The 16,639-nt window shown below is 42.6% G+C and overlaps 2 protein-coding genes across 4 annotated transcripts in view; one reads left to right on the top strand and one right to left on the bottom strand.

Moving 5' to 3' along the window:
- EIF2AK4 (eukaryotic translation initiation factor 2 alpha kinase 4) overlaps nucleotides 1-7,976 on the top strand; it is an 87,179-nt gene extending 79,203 nt beyond the window's left edge. For 2 of the 3 annotated variants that reach the window (XM_019725509.3, XM_074327917.2), the window contains 7 exons: nucleotides 398-510; nucleotides 3,123-3,181; nucleotides 4,092-4,189; nucleotides 5,391-5,459; nucleotides 5,937-5,981; nucleotides 7,073-7,191; nucleotides 7,740-7,976. In XM_019725509.3, coding sequence (XP_019581068.3) covers nucleotides 398-510; nucleotides 3,123-3,181; nucleotides 4,092-4,189; nucleotides 5,391-5,459; nucleotides 5,937-5,981; nucleotides 7,073-7,191; nucleotides 7,740-7,797 — 561 coding nt within the window. In that variant the 3' untranslated portion in view covers nucleotides 7,798-7,976. Of the gene's footprint in view, nucleotides 1-397; nucleotides 511-3,122; nucleotides 3,182-4,091; nucleotides 4,190-5,390; nucleotides 5,460-5,936; nucleotides 5,982-7,072; nucleotides 7,192-7,739 lie in introns of those variants that run through there. The other variant, XM_088797136.1, reaches the window with a different exon arrangement.
- A 436-nt stretch (nucleotides 7,977-8,412) lies between these two features.
- SRP14 (signal recognition particle 14) lies at nucleotides 8,413-11,675 on the bottom strand. The gene is made up of 5 exons (XM_019725511.2): nucleotides 11,521-11,675; nucleotides 11,304-11,376; nucleotides 10,658-10,770; nucleotides 9,264-9,296; nucleotides 8,413-8,782 (listed from the first exon to the last, which is right to left on the bottom strand). The coding sequence occupies exons 1-5, from the start codon at nucleotides 11,542-11,544 to the stop codon at nucleotides 8,693-8,695; spliced, it is 333 nt and encodes a 110-aa protein (XP_019581070.1). The 5' UTR covers nucleotides 11,545-11,675; the 3' UTR covers nucleotides 8,413-8,692.
- Nucleotides 11,676-16,639: the final 4,964 nt, after the last annotated feature.

The following is a 16,639-nucleotide window of genomic DNA, read 5'->3' on the forward strand; positions in this document are numbered from 1 at the left end:
AGAATCAAAGATATAGGAGCTGGTTCGTCGTGGCCTTTTGTGTGTGTGTGTGTGTGTAATTCTATCTGTGATAAGCTATTCTAGTCTAGACCAGGGTTTTTCGACAGCCACACTTTGGCATTTTGGGCCAGATAATTCTTCATGGGGGCTGTCGTCCTGTGCATTCATTGTAGGATGTTTAGCAGCATCCCTGGCCTCTACCCACTAGAGGCTGGTAATACCCTCCACGGTTGTCACGACAAAGAATGTCTCCAAACATGACCAAATGTCCTGTGGGGAGCAAAATCACCCCTGGTTAAGAATCACCAATCTGAATGTTGACTGAGTAGTCTTACTTTGGTACTCTGATTCAGCCTGTTGGCTTCAGAAATGATGGGTCTGTTTCATTCTTTTTAAGGTTAAGTCCTTTGAGAAGGAAAGGCAAACAGAGAAACGCGTGCTGGAGTCTGATCTTGTGGACCACGTTGTGCAGAAACTGAGGACTAAAGTCAGTGATGAAAAGACGGTCAGGTAACTAGTAAGCGAAAGCCCAGAAAGCCAGCCGCAAGTGCCTAGGTAGAGCTTATGTACATTTATTTTTAAAGTCAGTTTGATCCTTTTGGGAAATAAAGATATGTCAGGGTAACTTTTAATGAACCTTTTTATTGCTTCTGACTAACTTTGCAGTTTACTTGCATGACCTGTGTAAGACTAGGCATATCTTACTTTCAATGTTTGTTCTTCATAACATGTCAAAGACTCTTTTATCATTTTGAAAGGCCTAAGGAGCCAAAAATCTATCTGCTATTATCTTATTTGGTCTGTTAATCAGTGAATTTCAGTAGTGTTCTGTCCATGTATTTGAGAGCTCCAAAATGTTCTGGGAATAGATCTCATATATTTATCATGGGAATGTAAATTGGTTCAACTCTCTGGGTGGGAATTTAATAGCCTTAAACCTAAGAAAAAATTGACCCAGCAATTCCACTTTCAGGAATTTATAGTAAAAATTATTCCTTTGGGATATGAACAAAGATGTCTATCTAGGCATTGTTTGTACCAGCAGTTCTCAAACTTTTTGGCCTCAGAGCCCCTTTATACGCTTAAAAATTATTTGAGGACCCCAAAGAGCTTTGTCTATGTGGGTTATATCTATCAATAATTTGTATTAGAAACTAAAATGTAAATTTTTTAAAAATTATTTATTTATTTATTTTAAAATAATAATAAACCCCATTACATGCTAACCTAAATATTTTTAATGGAAAATAACTGTATTTTCCAAAACAAAGTAAATTTAGTAAGAAGAGCAGCAGTTTTCCATTTTCCCAGATATTGTTAATGCATTATTTTACATTTTTTTGAATGTTCTTGAAATGCCTTAATAGAAGAAACTAGATTATCATATCTGCTCTGTGTTCAGTCTGTTGTATTATCACACATCATGTAATCTTTAGAAAATGCCATTACACATTCATGAGACGATGAGAATAAAAAGGATAATTAACATTTTAGGATTGTGAAATAGTTTTGAGCTTACAGAGCCCCTGTGAAAGGATCTCAGAAACCTTCAGAGGTCCCTGGACCACACTTTGAGAGTTTCTCACTTATACTATCACAACATTCACTGGTAGATTGTTTGAATTATGGTAAAGACAGTGACATACTGTGCAGCCTTTAAAAATGATTCTAGTAAAGCTGAGTTTATTCACATAGAAGGATGACCACAAATAGGATGTATGACATGATCCTAATTTTCTCAACCAAAACACACAGCCCAAGATTGAAAAATGTCTGGAATGATGTACCACATTTTTAACTGTAGTTATTTCTGGTTAGTGGGATTATAAGGGATTTTAGTTTTCTTTAAATTGTTCTATATATTTGTAACTTTTTTGTTGTTTTTTTTGTTTTTTTTCCTTTATCTTTTGTAACTCTTTGTGTATAGGCTTATAATCATAAAAATACAATACTCATCCTTTTTTGGCTTACATCAGTGTTCTCAATCAGTATCAATTTTGCCCTCCAGGGACATTTGGCAATGTTTGCAGACATTTTTGGTTGTAACTACTGGGGGTGCTACTGGTGTCTAATAGAAACCAGGGATGCCGTAAAACATCCTACAATACACAGGACTGACTCCCGCACCCCCCAACAAAGAATTATCTGGTCCAAAATGTCAATAATGCCAAGACTGAGAAATCCTGGCTTACATAAAATAAACGTTTTTGCTTTCTTTTCCCTCCCGGCTCCACCCCTTCCCATCTGTACCCAGCTTGCATAAATTCTCCAGGCTTTTTCTGAGGGAATAGAATGTTTTTTATGTCACCAGTTATTAGGATTACAGATCTAAATCAAAGACAGAGGTTTAGAAAACAAAGTCAACTGAGTGCAGGTGAATATTATCAAGACACTTAAAAGGCCAGATGGGATCTAATTTTAGCAGGAAAAGGTTTAAAGTCTTTCCTCCTTATGAATGATTATTTACCTGTTTTCCCAAGATAGAGTGCTATTGTCTCTTAAAGGTTGTAATTCACAGTCTTTGAAAGAACATCCATTCACAGCTTTTGAAAGAATCTCTTGATTTACTAAATGTTCTCCTGTGGGTGATCAGCCACAGTTACTGCCATAATGAAAGTGGGGCTTGCTGTTACTAATGTTTCCTTGTATTGTGAGGATAGCAGAAAGAACATCCATTATATTTCATTGAAATTAGCTTCTTATGTTAGCCAAGAATTCAAACCCAGCTGAATAAATCAGAATGTTGTCTTGGTTAATTTGAAATGACATCCTTTGTAATTCTTAATTGCTCTTTGACTAAGAGCATAATTAAGTGCAAATCTTTTGTTGCTTTTGTTTTTCCTCCAATAATAACCAATATTAAATTTTTTTTTTTAATTTATTGGGGTGACAATTGTTAGTAAAATTACAGATTTCAGGTGTACAATTCTGTATTACATCATCTATAAATCCCACTGTGTGTTCACCACCCAGAGTCAGTTCTCCTTCCATCACCATATGTTTGATCCCGCTTAAATATTTTTATATTTAATAGAAAAAGTGGTTCACTCTAAGTATAGCTCACTGTAAGTAATCTGTGTTGCCTTATTGACTGTTTTCTGTTTTTGTTTGCTTGTTTTTAGAGAAGTTTCTGAAAATCTTGCAGTACAAAATCTGAAGGGGTCATTTTCTAATGCTTCAGGTATAACTACTAATTATAATCTAAACATAATAATGCTTTTATGTGTTTGCTCTAAGCACTTATGATTGTGGCTAACACCTTGCCTTGCTGCATCAAAAATATATTTTTAAGGTAACACATATACAATTAATTGTAACAAATGGAATTTATCCCTATGGTTTGAAAGCCACATCCTAGAAAATAATGAAACTAGGCATTTCATTCTGATCCTGGTATGTCTCTGTCTTACTGTCTTATTTTTACAGGTGGTTTAATCTTCCTTCGACTTGGTTTATCATATAGTTTAAATGTGGGTAATTTTCCTGGAAATATTCCCCATACAGAAGATTAAAGTATTCTGAAATCCCTTGGAGAAAGACACTTTTTATACATTTTGTTTTCATGAAAGCCAGGAAGGAACAGTGGTGATAGTTATGCCTTCAGTTTCATCTTATCTATCTTACTGAAAAAGAAATGTCCCAATTAAGTGCACAAGAAGACATATTGGGCTTTTAACAGAATTGGGTCTTTTTGGTTCATTTCTGTTAGCATTGACTCTGCCACCATCAGATTTCAAATATTTGAGGAATTTAAGGACATATTAGAGCTTGGGAGATACTTTTTGATTTTTTTCTTAGGTTCATGAGGTTTTGGTGACTCATATTGCATCCCTCTGCCTTTGTCACCTCCCACTCCCACCTGAGGAGAGAAGGCTGGTGGGCTTCACGAAGCATCAGAACTGCTGGCTGTTGGGGTCTGGGCCCTCCTGGGCAGGTGCAGGAAGTTAAAGAGAAGACAAGGCCCAGACAGAATCTAGCCCATAGAATCACACCAGAGTGGATTCTATAATCACCTCCACCACCGTCCTCGGGGGTGTTACAGAACATGGGACAAGATAAGGCCATGAATTCTGAAACTCTCTTTGTTTCAGGTCTGTTTGAAATCCATGGAGCAGCAGTTATTCCCATTGTGAGTGTGATAGCCCCGGAGAAGCTGTCAGCCAGCTCTAGGCGGCGATATGAAACTCAGGTACCCGTACCTTCAGAGTCTCCATGGGAAGCTTTCTAATGGGAGCTACAGAGAAAAAAGCGGGAAAGGAAAATAAAGTTTCCTGGAAATATCTTCCTTCCCACTTCCCTAATTTGGTGGCCTCTGAAAGTTTCATCAACACAAAGTATCTCTCTGGTGCCAGTTATGTTATCCAGTGTGGACTGTGGGCGCCCACCTAGAAAGCAACTGTTGTCAGAATTACTGGATCCAAAAAAAAACTTTCTGATCTGGCTCTAATGGCAGATGGGGTTTGTTTTTGGGATAGATCTATCCCAAGACTTGGGGCAGGTTTCTCACTGCATACATTATCTGCTATATGTGTGATTCTGTGCTAAGTGCCAGGTAAAATATAAAAGATACAGGACACGGCCCAAATCCTCAAAGAGTTTATCGTCTTAGCAGCATATGCATTTTATAGTTGGTGGACAATAGGTAAAAATAAGTAATAGAAGGCTGAATAAAATGTTTGTGAATGTCAGAGTGTACTACAGACATGGGAGAGACAGAGGCCAGTGTTGGCCTTGTGGAGGTGACCCCTGAAGAACTGAAATAAGCAAGGAGAGTAGGTGAGGGTGTTCCAAGTGGAAGGGACAGTAGAGTGTCCAGCAGTCTGGACACTCTAATGAGCACAGCCAGCACACCGGCCTCACTGGGGGAGGGTGTTAGAGAGCAGTCATTTTTTAGAAACGTGATAGATTGAAATACAAAAGATCAGGTTACCTCGTTTTTGGAAGCTCTCCTGTTTCAGGCCAGGTGGAAACTCATTTTCCACAACTTTCCACTGCTTTCCTCACCTGCCATATTTCAGTTCCATGTGCTCATTGCTGTCATCTTCCCCTTTTGCCAAATTGAGCTTAATACTGAAATCTTCCTGCTTCCATGTGCACTGTCTCACTGAGCTTTTACTAGGTATCGTTTCAAAATTACAAAGAAATAAGCAACTACGTGGATTATTAAACAAATTATAAAGATAGGCTATAAAATCTCATTTCCCCTGAAATCATAATAGGCTCCACACTCATCTTCCCCAGGTGGATTAAGAGCAAGTCCTAGGATAATACTTGGATCCATTTTAGGCTTTGGTTTGTCACCTGATTGTTTCCTAGAATGGGATATAAAATGACAAGAAAAGATGGCTTGGTTTGACAGGTTCTGAATTCTGACGTTTTCTTCTTGTTAGGTACAAACCCGACTTCAGACTTCCCTTGCCAACTTACATCAGAAAAGCAGTGAAATAGAAATTTTGGCTGTAAGTTGCTTTCTTTAACATTTTGAGGATGGCTTCTATCCATGTTGTCAAAGTAGTTTCCTCAGAGGTCAGGGCTTTTCCACTCACTGTCAGCAGTATTGGGATGCAAGCCTATTATCACCGTAGGCTGATACAGGTGTGAACCACCTGTAATCTCAATCTGTAAAACACTGGGGAGAAAACTGAAGATTTTATGTTTGTTTCTCCTGCTTTCTTCCTCTGAAAGATGGGGTGGGGCTGGGGGACATGAAAACGAAAGTTATTCTGTTTCAGGCCTTTGCCTCACTAAGCCTACACTGAGTCAAATCCTTGGAGTGTCATTTGTGAGCCAGCGCTGAGATCTTCCCACGGCATGGTTCCTTAAGGCTGCTTTGTAGCACAGGAGCATCCCAGACTCTGCAGCCCTATTCATGTTGCTCCATGCAGTGACATCATTGTCACAAGTCAGTAATGACGTACATTTTTGTGTATCGACAGGTGGATCTACCCAAAGATACAATCTTACAGTTTTTATCACTAGAGGTAAGCAAGATGAACTCTTCTACATTACGGTTTTTAAAATCCTTAAGTTTTGCTGTTAATTTGCCAAAATAAAATTGAAAATGGCATTATTTTGTTAATGACTATTAGGTATTTTTTCTGGCAGTTCCAGGAATTTGGTAATGTTGTTCCTTTTATGTCACCTATAACTAAATCAGATATTGAAGGAACCATATTTTTCTAGCGATGTTCTTTTAAATTTCAGAGATTTAACAAATACCTTATGTTTTTTACTGAGTGTCAGGCTCTGGCAGGCCTTGTTCTAAGCATCTTACAAATATTAACTCATTTAATCATAACCCCAAGACTCGAGTACCGTTATTATCCCCATTTTACAGATAAACGGAAGCATTTTACAGAGGACGGAAGTAGTGAGGTTAATATATTACTCAAGGTGACCCAACTAATAAGTAGCAGAGGCAGGATTTGAAGCAGGGCAGTCTACTGGAATGCATGTTCTTAACCACTGTACATACTCTGCTGCCTCAAACCTTCACTCCAGCTAGGGAAGCTCATTTGTAGAACTAGAACAATATGGAAGATCTTTTGGTAAAAATTAATTTTGGTCCTTTTTTTGTTTTTTTATGGGTACATACCGTTATTATCAAATAGCCTAATAAGAACTTTTTAAAAATTTGAATTAACAGTTACACCTTTGCTATTAAGAATGTTTAACTGTAATCATAGTTATGGGTGATTTTTGAAACATGTCATATCAAAGAATACTGTTTTGTTTACCCAGAGTATTTAGTCAGATTATAGATGAAAAATAAACTTTGCCCCAGAACATTTCATACTATTTTGTTGTAAATAAGCATATTCCTGTCAATGTAAAGTTACATGAGCACACAGGCTGCAGCAGTTAATCAGGATCTAATAAGGTGGTCTGTTGTCACGAAAACCAATGCTTCAGAGGATGGCTGAAGTCTCCCCACCAATTCTACTGTCTCCCTATAATGATTTCTTCAGTATACTTAAGGGGGGAATGGCACTGGCATTTCATTAGTGACCCAGAAAAAGTCCAGCTAATAAACCCTAGTACCTGTTGTTAAGTCTTATCTGTTTTTTCCTAGTGGGATGCTGATGAACAGGCATTTAATACAACTGTGAAGCAGCTGCTGTCAGGCCTGCCAAAGCAAAAATACCTGAAATTAGTCTGTGATGAAATCTATAACATCAAAGTAGAAAAAAAGTAAGTTATCACTTTGGCATCACAGATTTCAACATGGGTTAAAACTCAAGTTGGGGTTTAAAAGTAACAGATTTTATTGTCTTACTGAGATTTGATGGCTGATAAGCAGTTATGTTAGAACTGCAACTGGTAACCAGTAAATCTTGCTCAGGACTGAATCAGTCAGTCAGTAACAAAACACAGCAGTCTGAGGAGTAGCTATCCCACTTACAATTTTAATCATCCAGGTACAGGTAACTCCTAGAAATGTTTAAATGATAGCCGTGACTACTTTGCTTTATGTCCTCATGTCAGAACCCAGTTGTTCATGTTACCAGACACTTAAAAGGCAACAAGAGCAAAGCTGTGAAGTGAATGGTGGTCTCCTTTTTTAGGAACTTTATACTGCAGACCCTAGCCAGTCAACTTCTATAAAACTTTGCAATATTTTACTGCCTAGCCTTCCATCTTGTTTTTGATTAAACGAAACTCCTACAGTTAAATGTTCTAAAAATAATTTTTTATTAATGTTGTTGTATACTGATCATACCTTCTCCTTTCTTTTGCAGGGTGTCTGTGCTATTCCTATACAGCTACAGAGATGACTACTACAGAATCTTATTTTAATCCTAAACAAGGGTCATTACACTATTCAGACAGGAACGTGTACTATAAAATGTTGTACATTCATTGTAATTTTAAGTTAACTTGACATTCTAAGAAGCTGTCCTACAAAGTTGAGCTTTGTAAGTTTTTCGTATATAACATAAATTTATCTTTTGGAATATAATAAATGCTTTCCTATATCTGCTGCTTTTTAATTGCAAATTTAACACTAAAGGTTTTGTGGAGCTAGAATACAACAGCCTTGTTCTTCCCTTAACTCCTATGACTAAGCACATGAGAATGTCCAAACTGAAGGGTGTAAAGAAGTCAAATATCATCATTAACTTGGATCTTTATTCTTGAATTTGTAATATGCTTACCCTAAAGTGGGTAAGCAAACTCTAATTTGACTATGAGAACCCATTCAAATTTGCTAAAAGAACTATGGTAATAAAATTATATAGCCAGTTGGGAAGAATACCCATGAACTAACATAACTTTTGATAAAACTGTCAGGTTTCAACTCCAATAACCTAGAAGATAAGGCTAAAGCCTATTCATAATCACATTCCAGAATGAGTAGTTATTGCCAGAAACTATTACTATGGGATGGGAAAAGGAATAAGAGATAATCAGTGCTGATAAATAGATTTAATGATACATTCCCTTCATACAGATGGCTACAGAGGCTTTAATCTAGTAATACACCTATGCAACACAGACCAATTAGCCAGATCTAAAATAAACTGGCTTCTGAAAACTACCCTGTAAACATTACATCCCTTCTCCCATCCAAAATGACCCTAATCTCACATGAAAACAGTTATTGTAGGGGAACCAGAAACCTAGCTTTGTGGTCAAAAGGAAAAACAGCACTTCAGTGGTTAGTTGGGGAAAGCAGGGAATCAGGCGCCCTTCACTGTGCTGCTTTGGTCTTCTTACTCTTGCTCTTTTTGTCCCTCTTCTTCAGTCCATCCATGTTAGCTCTCAATAGATTTGAATAAGCCTAAAAGACACAGAGCGCGACCTTAGTGGGAAGAATTGCAAATTGGTAGAGCAGCTGCCCCATTTCCATAATGAATTTAGTGTAGCCAAAATCAGAAAGCCTATCTGATAAAGCATGTAATACAATGGGATACTTGTATCTTAAGGAAAATGGTGTAAGAGAAAAATACATTATAGCAGCTTCTACAACACCCACAGTGAGTTGTATATTTTTTAAAAAAACGAAAAGGGAAAACTGCAAGCAACTTCTTGTTCAACTATACTATAGGCAGAGCATATGTGAAGCGTAAGATGACAAGATCTAGCTTTAAAAAACTAAAACAGAAAACAGTATCAGTGTTGAAAATAAAATTCATAGCCTGGCAGTTTTTACTTATAAACTGGTAAATCACAGGAGAGCAGTGAACCTAAGTATCAATTTTGACCCAGTGCTCAATATTGTGCTGAGTCTTGCCCTACAAAAGGGAACAGCAGAAACTCACCATCTGAAACTTATTCACTTCTTTGGAGCTCACCTGGAAAAGAGGGGAAAAAAGTTCACCCCTATTACCCATATAGAAATCTCCTGCCTCATCCCAGATAACTCAAAAGCCTCAAGAAGACAACATCTTAATCTTTAAAATACTTCTTCCCAACTTCAGGGGTCATGATACACTAAAGGTTATTTTTCTACTCCGCTTTCCTCTGCCTGAGGAACAAGCAAAGTCGCTCTGGGCTTTTTTTCACATGAGAACTGTACCAAGATGGGAAAGAGGCAGAAGTGGGGTCCTAAAGAAACTGCTTCTCACCTCTATTGAAATCTCTTACACAGATGGCATTTACTTTTTCCCCCTGGGTTCTGAGAGATGTCAAAGGATTAAGTATTAATCTTTTGTGCAAGATACATTTAAACCTTTCCCTCCCCATCTTATTGTAAACCCACCGTCCATTAATTCAGGTCTATTTAAGCAAACTGCAAGCTACCACAATGAGAAATTCTACCTCTCAAGATTCCTTGGGTTTTCATATTTCATGATACCCAAACTATATTTATAAAAACCACATAAGCTTTACTATAAAAGTCCTCTCTACATAACTGGTAATGGGAGACATCAATTAATTATGGTCTGCGTTCTCCTGAGTATCCTATACTGACGTGACTGGAGGACAATCTGGTTCTGCCCAGCAGAATAAAAAAGTAGAGGCAGACCTCAGCGAGGTTGCGGGTTCAGTTCCAGACTCACCGCAGTAAAGTGAGTATCACAATAAAGTTTGCCATAATCTTTCCTGATGGAGGTTCTTGCCTTCAATTTTTTAAAAAACGCAACATCTGGGAAGCACCATAAAGCAGAGCGCAATAAAACAAGGTAGGCCTGTATTCATTCAGTATCCAGGGAGTCTCTTGCTTTGCCATATTCAGTCTCCACCTTGAAAAGGAACACTAGGGCTCTTGACTAAATTTACACTCTCAAGCCCCAAGCCTAACATAGCTGCACACTTGCTATGTGAACCACAAAGGTAAAGGAATAAACAGCTTAAAAGCATCATCTGATACCAAGAAACTGTTCATTGAAAGCCCAGCACAGTCAGGGGACTAAGTAATCCAATATGTATGCTAACTGCTCCTTAAAGTGCTACTAAAAGTATGGACCAATATGCTAATTTCATTTCCACAAAAACTGCAGCAGAACAAGTGTTTAGACTTCTACCTTCATTTTAATTTTGCTCTTGAGCTTTCTAGTATTAATTAAGGAAGTAAGAGAAGGCCCTGATTCCAAAACATCCAGGGAGCTACATAATCATTAGCCTTTACTTAAAAAAATCCGGTTTAGAGATAACCCCATCCTCAAGTTAAGTCTTTAAATTCCAAAACTGTAGTGTTAGCAATCCAACTCACCACAGTGCTGATCTTCTTTTTCCCATCAGTAGCTCTTAACAGACACTTGTTGTCTGAGGGCTCAAAGCCCTCCACAGAACCTTTCCTTGGAATGGGTTTAGTTCGCCCATCATCTGCATGAAAAACACATCCTGGTGAACATCACAGACGTTAACGGTTAGTTAGTTAGTTAGTTAGTTAGTTAGTTAGTTAGTTAGTTAGTTAAAAAGGAAGGAACGGATAAAACGGAAGGGGATGCCTGAGCCACCTGAACTGCTGCAGTTCTGCTAACCACCTCCTCCACCATTATCCACGGTTTAGCCAAACCTTAGGAAACTACTTGCTACTTCCTCGACGGGAATATTGTAATATCAAAGCAGATTAAATCCCACTAAGTGTAGTGGGGTCTGGGATCCTTGACAAAAATAAGAGCTCTGACATGCTGGCGCCCGTTGTAAACGAAACCCGCTTAAGGAGCTAAGTGCTGGGGGCCGCACCGGCCCCAACTCCTAATATCCTCGGGTCCCTCAGTCCTGAATGTACAAGAAGGGAAGGCGGGGAAGCGCCGCAGCGTCCGCTCACGACTCCCAGACACTGGGCACCCGGGCCTGGGCATCGCTCGGCCTCCCAGCTTCCTGCCAGCCTTGCCGCGTCGACAGCTGCTTACACTTCTTCAGGGTGATGAACACGCTGCCCGACAACCGGCACTTCTGGAAGAGCCTGGTCAGCTCCGTCAGGAACTAGAACAGATCAAAACCCGCCGCGTGAAGCAGCCCCGAGTCCCCACCCCGCCGCGTCAAGTCCCGGTTCCGCCCGCAGGAGACAGCGGTCCCGAGCTATCCCCCGAACGGCACCGGCCCCTCAGCCGGCAACTCTGACGGTACCTGCTCACTCTCCAACAGCACCATCCCGGCCCCGCTAGCTCCCCTCCGTCAGCATAAGTCCCACGCAATTGTAGCCGGAAGTTCCGCCCAGGCTGCGCAGCACTTCCGCTATTAGGTTTCAATTCTGGTCCACAAATCTCTGCCTCCGCCCTCTCTCCGCCCGGTCTGCCCGGCGCCTGCGCTGTAGGAGGCCCCCGCCTGTCCCGGGGGAGGAGCGACCCCGAGGGACCTTGGGCTGTCCCGGGTTTTACCTGACGACAAATCCTGTCAGTCTAATCACGTGAGGGAGAGAGCGCGAAAGAAAGATGTGATAGAAACCTGTGGTTGTGTATAGTTAGCTGTATGTTGGGCAAATTTTCTACCAGTTCAGTTTCCTCATCCTTAAAGTGTGGATAATAATGGTGTCTACTTCACAGTGTGCTTGTGAAAATTGAATTTCTATTGAATACCTAGAACAGTGCCTGGCACATAGAAAGTTCTCGATAAGCGTTAGCTGTTACTGTTGTTTTCATTATCATTGTCATCATTATGATATATTCCCACAGCAGCCCTCTGAACTCCCCTCTTCTCTGACCAGGCTGGGTGGCCCTGACGGGTCTCTAACAAGAGGGACTGGAACCCAGTCTTCGTTTTTACCTCTGGATTCAGTCAAGGGATGTGTGTTCGAGTCCCTGCTGTGCCAGTGGCCAACTTGAACCCTGAAAAGTCAAGCATTCAATCATGCAATGATTTTTTCCTGAGAGCTGCTTAGCCTGTACCAGGCACTGTTGTAGGAGTTGGGGATACAGCAGGATACAAGACAAACTAAGTTCCCGGTTTCCTGGAACTTGCATTAAAGAAGTAGGGAGGAAATAAACAATAAAACTAGTAAGAAGTATAGCTTCAGATAATGATGTGTTGTGAAGACAACTAAACAGGGTGACAGATGAGAACAACAGGGAACTAGTTTAGGTTGGGGTCAGAGAAGGCTCGCTGAGGAGAACTCTGAGCTGAAGCCATTCAAAGATTTGAGGATAAAACGTTTCGGACAACAGGGAACGGCTAGAACAAAGGCCCCTAAAGGGAAACAAGTTGTCCTGCTTCCCCAGGACTGGGAGTGGTGGGGGAGTAGAGAGGGCGTGTGGAAGGAGGAGTGAAGGAGTATGGAGAGCTTGGAGAGGTAGCCGGTGATCAGGTCATGTAGGGCCTACCACCATGGTAATTTGGGATTTTGTTCCAGATACAAAGAGAAGCTTCTTGTTAAGCTTTAAACAGGACAGTGACAATCTCATTTACGTTTTTAAAAGATCCCCTTGTCGGTAGCATGAAGAATGCACTGTAGAGAGACAAGGCAGAAAATGGGGAGACCAATTAGAGGATTGTAGCTTCCTATTGCTGCTGTAATAAATCACTACAAACTTAGTGTCTTAAAACAAGGTGAATTTATTTTTTTACAGATCTGGAGGTCAGGTGTCTAAAACCAATGTGTCTGCAGGGCTGCATTCCATCTGGAAGCTTCACAGGAAAAATCTGTTTCCTTGCCCTTCTAGAAGCCACCTGCCTTCCTTGGCTTGTGGCCCCCTCCTCATATCATTATAACCCCTTGGTTCCATTGTCACATCTCTTACTGTGTTTCCCCAAAAATAAGACTGAGTCTTATATTAATTTTTGCTCCAAAAGACGCATTAGGGTGTATTTTCAGGGGATGTCTTATTTTTTTACATACAACAATCTACATTTATTCAAATACGGTCATCTTCTTCTGGAACATCATCATAACATTAAATGTGTCCGTCTGGCTGACAGTCTTAACTGGGGCATATTTTCGGGTCTGATTTTCCGGGAAACACGGTGCTAGTGATTCTGATCCTCCCGCCTCCCTCTTACTGGACGTTATGGTTACACTGGGCCCATGTGGATAATCGAAGATAATCTCCCCATCTCAAAATCCTTAATTTAATCACAGCTGCAGTCCTTTAAACGTGTAAGGTAACATTCGCCGGTTCTGAGTATTAGGGCATAGACATCTTTGGGGGTCCTACCACAGAAGTTATTGCAAAAGTCCAGGTGCTAGCACATTTGCAATCAGATTAGGGTATATAGCAGGTGCTTAATTAACATCATTATAACGTTGATGAGATGCCCTCAGAACTTAACTCTTGTTTGTATCAATTGCCCTGTGGTAAAATTGGTTTCATAATACATCATTTCACTTGGAGTCACAGAACCTATAGACAACGTTAAGTGAGGACTCACTGTACTTTGAAGGTAGAGTCAACAGGATTCATGTTCAACTGGATGTGAACATTAAGAGGAAAAGAGAAATCAGGGATGACTCAGGTTTTTTATTTGAGCAACGGGGTGGATGGTAGTGCCATTTACTAAGAGAAGAAAGACTTAAGAAGTAAAAAGTTTTGTAAAAAGATGAAAAGTTTTGTTTTGGTCATGTAATATCCGAGATGCCTATTACATTTCCAAGTGAAACTATCAAGTAAGCAGCTAAATATGCAAGTTTGGAGTTCAGTGGCAAGGCAAACATACATAAAAACTGGGGAGACATCTCCGTATGCCACGGGACTAGCACAGACTGGAACAGTCTAGTGAATCCCTCCCTATGGGGCTGCCAGCACAGGACCACTCTGCGGTGACCCCCACTATGAATAACCTCTGTGGGGACAGAGCCAGGAGTGCAGTTTCCAGGCTCTCGGCCTCACGTGGAAAGGTGCTGGCTCGGTAGTAGATGGCCATCAGCTGTGGCTAGTTGGCCGTCAGCTGTAACCAGTGAGCCATTGGCCACTAATATAACTGCCATGGCTACGCTAGCAGCAGATGGTGGCTGGCAAGCGCGGATTGCAGTTAGCAAGGGGTTGGTTGGTTGGTTGGTTGGTTGGTTGGTTGGTTGGTTGTTGGTTGGCAGAGAAGCGGACGGTGGATTGCAGATCATATGACTCCTGCTTCCTGTGTCTCCAACCCAGCTGCCAGTGAGACTATAGTGATATGACTCCCCTATCTGTGGCTCTGTGGGTGTTCCTTTTTGGCCTCACTATGTCCTGCATTCTTATGCGGGAGCGGGAGCTGAGACCCTGCATGGCACCCTGCATGGCACTCTGCATGACACATGGTACAGCGAGCAGGGTATGGTGCCGGCCAAAGCTCTCCGAAAGGCGGTGGAGCAATTTGTACGTATGAACACTCAGTCTCAGGAAGACCAGGAGGAGCAGCTGCTGGAGAGCTGGACCCCCATGGAGGGGTGGGAAGACGCGGATGGCTCTCCGAGCAGCATAGGCCAGAGAAAGCAAAGTTCGTTGCAGCCGTGTGAGCTGGGAAGTTCTTGCTAAGGCAGCCCGGATGCCGGACTTGTAGTCCCAGGAGGAAATGTTTGCTGAGTCTTCGGTGGGAGATGCGGGTGAGGTCAAGGTCATCCCTCACCCCAGGTTGGGAAGGACTTGCAGCCCTTGCCCAGTGAAGAGGGCACACGTTGTGGGGCTGGTGCACAGCCCTGGCGAATGACTGTGGACTATGGGGAATTGCCTTCCATCCCTAATTTGATGGACTGCTTGACTGTTTACTTGGGAACGTACTACCATGTAGTGGAACCGGTGGGTGTTTGCGTCCTGTGTCTCGACTGGCTGCCGTCGAGAATATGTAAGCACCTTGGCTGTTAGCCGTTATTGTTACAGAAAGACTGGTGGTGCCCTGGGAGCCCTGTCTGTGCCCAGAAAGACTGGTGGTACCCTGAGAACCCTGACTGTGCCCAGAAAGACTAGTGGTACCCTGAGAAACCCTGGCGGGCGCCCAGAGAGTCACAGTGCCCTGAGAGCCCTGGCTGTGCCCAGGAACTCTGGCTGTGCTCAGAAAGAGTGGTGGTGCCGAGAGTGCTGGCTGTGCCTGGGGAGACTGGTAATACCCTAAGAAGCCCAGGAAATATGGCTGTGCCCAGAAGGACTGGTGGTACCCTGAGAAACCCTGGCTGTGCCAAGAAGTCTGGCTGTGCCCAAAGAGAGTGGCAGTGCCCTGGGAGCCCTGTCTGTGCCCGGGGAGACTGGTGGTACCCTAAGAAGCCCAGGAAGTCTGGCTATGCCCAGAAGGACTGGTGGTGCCCTGAGAAACCCTGGCTGTGCCCAGAGAGCCTGGCTGTGTCCAGGATATTGTATTCACCTCCAGGTTCTTCGCACAGGGCCCCTCGCGGAAGACGCTTGTCACGTAGATTGTGAGGCGAGACCCTGGAGGGTTGGAATGTGGGGACAGAGCCAGGAGGGCAGTTTCCAGGCTCTCGGCCTCATGTAGAAAGGTGCTGGCTCGGATAGTTGATAACCATTAGCTGTGACTAGTTGGCTATTGGCCACTAATATAACTGCCGTGGCTATGCTAGCAGCGGATGGTAGCTGGCAGGCGCGGATTGCAGTTAGCAAGGGGTTGGTTGGTTGGTTGGCTGGTTATTGATTGGCAGAGAAGCTGCCAGCGGATTGCAGATCATATGGCTCCTGCTTCCTGTGTCTCCAATCCAGCCGCCAGCGAGACTATATTGGTATGACCCCCCATCCATGTCCCTGTTGGAGTTCCTTTTCAGCCTCGCCATCTCCTGCGTTCTTATGTGGGGAGCGGGACCAGAGACCCTGCATGACACCCTGCATGACACATGGCACAGCAAGCAGGGTCCAGTGTCGGCCAGAATCCCCAAAGGGGTGATGGAGCAGTTTATATGTATGAAAGCTCAGTTTCGCGAGCAGGGTACGGTGCCGGCCAAAGCTCTCCGAAAGGCGGTGGAGCAGTTTGTGCGTATGAACACTCAGTCTCAGGAAGACCAGGAGGAGCAGCTGCCGGAGAGCTGGAACCCTGTGGAGGGGTGGGAAGACGTGGATAGCTCTCTGACCAGCATAGGCCAGAGAAAGCAAAGTTCGTTGTGGCCGTGTGGGCTGGGAAGTGCTTGCTGAGGCATCCCGGATGCAGGACTTGTAGTCCCAGGAGGAAACACTTGCTGAGTCCTCGGTGGGAGATGCGGGTGAAGTCAAGGTCGTCCCTCACCGCAGGTTGGGGAGGACTTGGAGCCCTTGCCCTGTGGAGAGGGCACACGTTGTGGGGCCAGTGCACAGCCCTGGCGAATGACTGTGGACTATGGGGAATTGCCTTCCATCCCTGA

The sequence above is a fragment of the Rhinolophus sinicus genome, chromosome 3 (genome assembly GCF_057876585.1).
Source record: "Rhinolophus sinicus isolate RSI-liver-muscle chromosome 3, RSI-T2T, whole genome shotgun sequence".
Lineage (NCBI taxonomy): Eukaryota > Metazoa > Chordata > Mammalia > Chiroptera > Rhinolophidae > Rhinolophus > Rhinolophus sinicus.